Source organism: Thamnophis elegans, chromosome 14 (genome assembly GCF_009769535.1).
Source record: "Thamnophis elegans isolate rThaEle1 chromosome 14, rThaEle1.pri, whole genome shotgun sequence".
Taxonomy (NCBI): Eukaryota; Metazoa; Chordata; class Lepidosauria; order Squamata; family Colubridae; genus Thamnophis; species Thamnophis elegans.
The window spans coordinates 13,290,739-13,294,931 of record NC_045554.1 but is presented as its reverse complement, the minus strand read 5'-3'; the positions used below and the strand labels follow the sequence as shown (position 1 = coordinate 13,294,931).

General features: G+C 45.1%; 1 protein-coding gene across 1 annotated transcript; it reads right to left on the bottom strand.

Annotated features, from left to right (window-relative positions):
• Positions 1-1,583: 1,583 nt before the first annotated feature.
• Positions 1,584-3,837, bottom strand: LOC116517858 (galanin receptor type 2-like). Its single transcript, XM_032231031.1, has 2 exons — positions 3,467-3,837; positions 1,584-2,235 (listed from the first exon to the last, which is right to left on the bottom strand). The coding sequence occupies exons 1-2, from the start codon at positions 3,835-3,837 to the stop codon at positions 1,584-1,586; spliced, it is 1,023 nt and encodes a 340-aa protein (XP_032086922.1).
• Between the last annotated feature and the right edge of the window lie 356 nt (positions 3,838-4,193).

The window sequence follows — 4,193 nt, the reverse complement described above, 5'->3', positions numbered from 1 at the left end:
GACCAGCAGGTCAGGAAGCAGAAGAGCAGCTGGCGACAGCAGGCGTGCCCACAGAGAGGGCTCCGCATTCCACCTCTGGCACGTGTGCCATAGGTTTGCCATAACCGCTCCTCTATACCATTCCAGACAAACGACTATCCAATCTCTCCAAAGGACCTTTGCATCAAAGTGATAAGCGCATTGGTGGCCAAGATGAGACCTTCTAATGTTATCAACCAGATCCTTTAGCCAGGATGATCAGGGCTGACAGGAAATGCACAGTGCATTTGATTCTCAACCCTAGTTAAACCGCAACCACTTGTTGGAGCTATAGAAATTGTATGAATGAATGAATAAACGTGTCTCATCTTGCCACTCTCAGTGGAAATCACCCAGTTCCCCATTGTTTCCCAGCTTGTCACTGATGCACCAAAGCCACCATTGTACCATGGATAGTCATGGTTTTGCATAGTGACATGTACTTAATGGTACCATCATGGGAATGATGTGATTCCCATCTTAATTACATCTTGTGCAACTTGCAGATGTCAGTATTTTGACATCATTGTGGATAAACACAGCCCTGCGCTATGTTTTTGGTAAGAAACAGGATATAAGACCAGTAAGGGCAGGAGTCCTCTTCAAAGCATTGTGCCTCTTTAGCCCTTTGTTCAAAGGTAGAGATTTCCACCATTTATAGAGACTTTAATGAGACTTTCCCACAATCCCACAGATACAGTAAATTCTTTCCCCTACAGAAAAGAAGATACTAGAAGTTAAGGTAATGACAATTTAATTGCTGACCAGCTTGCTTTAAGGCTGTAAACCGAATGATGAAATGAGAATGAGTCCGCAGGTTACTGCCACTTTAAGAAGCTGTCTATATAAGGGAGGTGGTGTAAGGGCGGTCTCTCTCTCTCTCTCTCACTCACTCTCTCTCCTCTCTCTCTCTCTCTCATCTCTCTCTCCTCTCTCTCATCTCGCTCTCTCCTCTCTCTCTCTCTCTCTCTCTCTGTATGCTTCCATGTTATAGTTGAAGATTGCCTGGTTTTGCTAGCAGTGTGTTGTGTATATATGCCTGTAGCTAAACCACTGTTTGAAAGAGTAGTCACACTGTGCACACTCTGACATACTCTGGTTACTCAGCATGGTTGAAATGCAGATGGGAAAAAAGAAAATAAACCATTAATTATGGCCTTATCGGAAGCATTCCGCACCCTTTGCTGAAGTCCCACTCCAGTTTGGCTTATGCAATGCAGAGGGTGATGGGACCATGATGGACCTTGGACCTGGTAGACACTCATTCAGTTGTCTATTATCATAATTCACCCGGACGTTGTTGATCAGAAGGTCGGCAGTTCAATGGTTCAAATCCCTAGCACTGCATAACGGAGTGAGCTCCCGTGACATGTCCCAGGTTCTGCCAACCTAGCAGTTCGAAAGCATGTAAAAATGCAAGTAGAAAATAGGAACCACCTTTGGTGGGAAGGTAACAGCGCTCCGTGCGCTTTCGGCGTTTAGTCATGCCAGCCACATGATCACAGAGACATCTTCAGACAGCGTTGGCTCTTTGGCTTTGAAACGTCCCCTAGAGTTAGCAATGACTAGCAAATATGTGTGGAGGCCACTTCAACACCAGGCTTGGTAAGAATACTATGGACTACTTGGACTTTGTTCCATGGTTTCCTCCTCAGCAGGCATCTAAAGACCTTCTTGAACCCTTTGCGGAAGTGCTTGGAGATCAAGGCGTAGACGATGGGGTTGAGGCAAGAGTTGGCATACGCCATGCAGTGGGAGAGCAGGCGCAAAGCGTAGGTGGTTTGGTTGAAAGGGAAGTCTCCATAGAGATAGTGGAGGACAACCACATGGTAGGGCAGCCAACAGAAGCAGAAGAGGATGGTCACAATGATGATCATTTTAGTCACTTTCCACTTAGACTTCTTAGACTCTGACATGTCCATTAAAGGATCCACTGATGTCCAGAGATGTTTAATTGTCCTGCAGTAGGAGAGACAGACAATAACAGCCGGGATGATGTAGCCAAAGACGAAAGTGCTGGTCTCTAAGATCTTGCGCTTCCATCCCTCCCAGCCTGGCATGCAGATGTAGCTCTCCTCCCATCGAACCAAGTGGTAGTAGCTCAGGTAGGGCCCTGAGAAGATCATGGAGAGGCCCCAGATGATCGCTGTGGTCATCACCGCACTGTAGGCAGTACGTAATTCCCTGGAGTGTAACGGGTAGCGAATGGCCAAATACCTATCAAAAAGCCAATGGCATTAGGAATTGCTAAACACATTCAGGTTATCTTACATGCGCTTTGGAAAAAGTGCAGAGAAGAGCAACTAAGATGATTAAAGGCCTGCAGACTAAAAGCTATGAAGATGGTTGCAGGAACTGGGTATGGTCAGTCTAGGGAAAAGAAGGACTAGGGGTGACATGATAGCGGTCTTCCAATATTTGAGGGGCTGCCACAAGGAAGAGGGAGCCAAGCTATTCTCCAAAGCACCTGAGGTTAAGAGAAGAAGCAAAGGATGGAAACTAATCAAAGAGAGAAGCAACTTGGAATTGAGGAGAAATTTCCTGACAGTGAGAACAAACAAATGGGTTTGCCTTCAGAAATTGTGGTTGCTTCATCACTGAAGGTTTTTAAGCAGAGATTGGATAGCCCCTTGAGCAAAATGGTATAGGGTCTCCTGCTTGAGCAGGGGGTTGGGCTAGAAGATCTCTAAGGTCCCTTCCAGATTCTATTCTGTCCTGTCCTGTCCTGTCCTATCCTATCCTATCCTATCCTATTCTTAATTCTATCCTATCCTATTTTATCCTACCCTTAATTCTATTCTATTCTATTCTACCCTACCCTACCCTACCCTACCCTACCCTACCCTACTCTACTCTACTCTACTCCATTCCACTCCAATGAACAGTAGCAGGGGACAATGAGTATACAGTTTGTCCTTGACTTACAACCAAAATGGGGGCTGGCATTCCAGTGATAAGTCATGGCTGTCATAAGTTGAGGCATCATATGGCCAGACCCAACTTTTTGATCATTTTTACAGTAGTGAATCTTGTGGCCCTAAGTCCTAATCCACCCTCCCAAATGGACATACTTTTTGCCATGTAAAAAGTTTAAGGAACAATAAAAAGTGGTTTAAAAATGCCGTCTGCGGGAGGAATACACTCTGTTTCCCAACAACACAACCACTTTATTGGGTTCCATAGCCACTTTTCCAGATCCTCATATATATTAAGCCCTAAATGATGGCAGGGATGTCCATCCCTTGGCAACTTACGACTTGTGGACTTCAGCTCCTAGCCGGCTAGGAAGTCTGGGAGTTGGAAGTCCACAAGTCTTAAAACTTGCCAAGGTCGGACTATAGTGTGGAAACTTCAATGGCAGAGCTCACACCAGCTCAAGTCAACCCGTGGGTGCTCACAGTAGTGCTGGAACCACATCTGGGTCAAAGAGAGAAGAAGATCGGTTTACCTGTCCACCGAGACGGCAGCCAAGGTGAAACTGCTGGCATACATAGTAAGGTAGATGAGGAAATGGACCACTTTGCACATGAAAGCTCCAAAGACCCAGCCCTCCGTGGAATAGATGGTGGCCTGGAAGGGCACGCAGAAGACGATGAAGAAGAAGTCGGCCAAGCTCAGGTTGAAGATGAAGAGGTGGGTCTGGTTGCAGCCCCTCTGGCTGTTCTGCAGGAGCACAGCCAAAACCAGACTGTTGCCAACGGTGCCCAACAGAAAGATGATGGAGAAGACCACTGGGATGGCGATCTTGGTGGAGCTGAACTGATTGGCTGAAGAATTCCAAAGTCCATCCAAATCGGCAAGTTCCTCTTGTTCAGACATTTTCCCCCCCAAACAATCTGGGGGCAAAGAGAGGGAGATGAAGAAGAAAGAGGTCGAAGAATCCATAAACGCTCAAGAGATAACCTAAAATACTTTTTAAAATTTCTTTCCTTACATACTGTAGAAAGTGTATCAGTTGATTACAAAGGTTTTCGTGCATCTCTTCCACAGTCATCAAGCATAATTCATATTAACTCAGGTATTTTAACTCAAATATTTATACATGTTACCCTTATACCTCTATTCATATTTGACTATAATTATTAAATGTCCTTCATCATAAAATATACCAAGATTTAATACATAACCACATACTGGCATTTCATTTAATATTTCTAAAATCCTCCAATAACACC

What these genes read in the sequence shown, in the direction of transcription:
- LOC116517858 (XM_032231031.1), bottom strand. Translation starts at nt 3,837, where the DNA reads ATGTCTGAACAAGAGGAACTTGCCGATTTGGATGGACTTTGGAATTCT. An exon ending in GCTGCCGTCTCGGTGGACAG is followed by an intron (nt 2,236 to 3,466) that starts GTAAACCGATCT and finishes GCTTTTTGATAG; the next exon opens with GTATTTGGCCATTCGCTACC.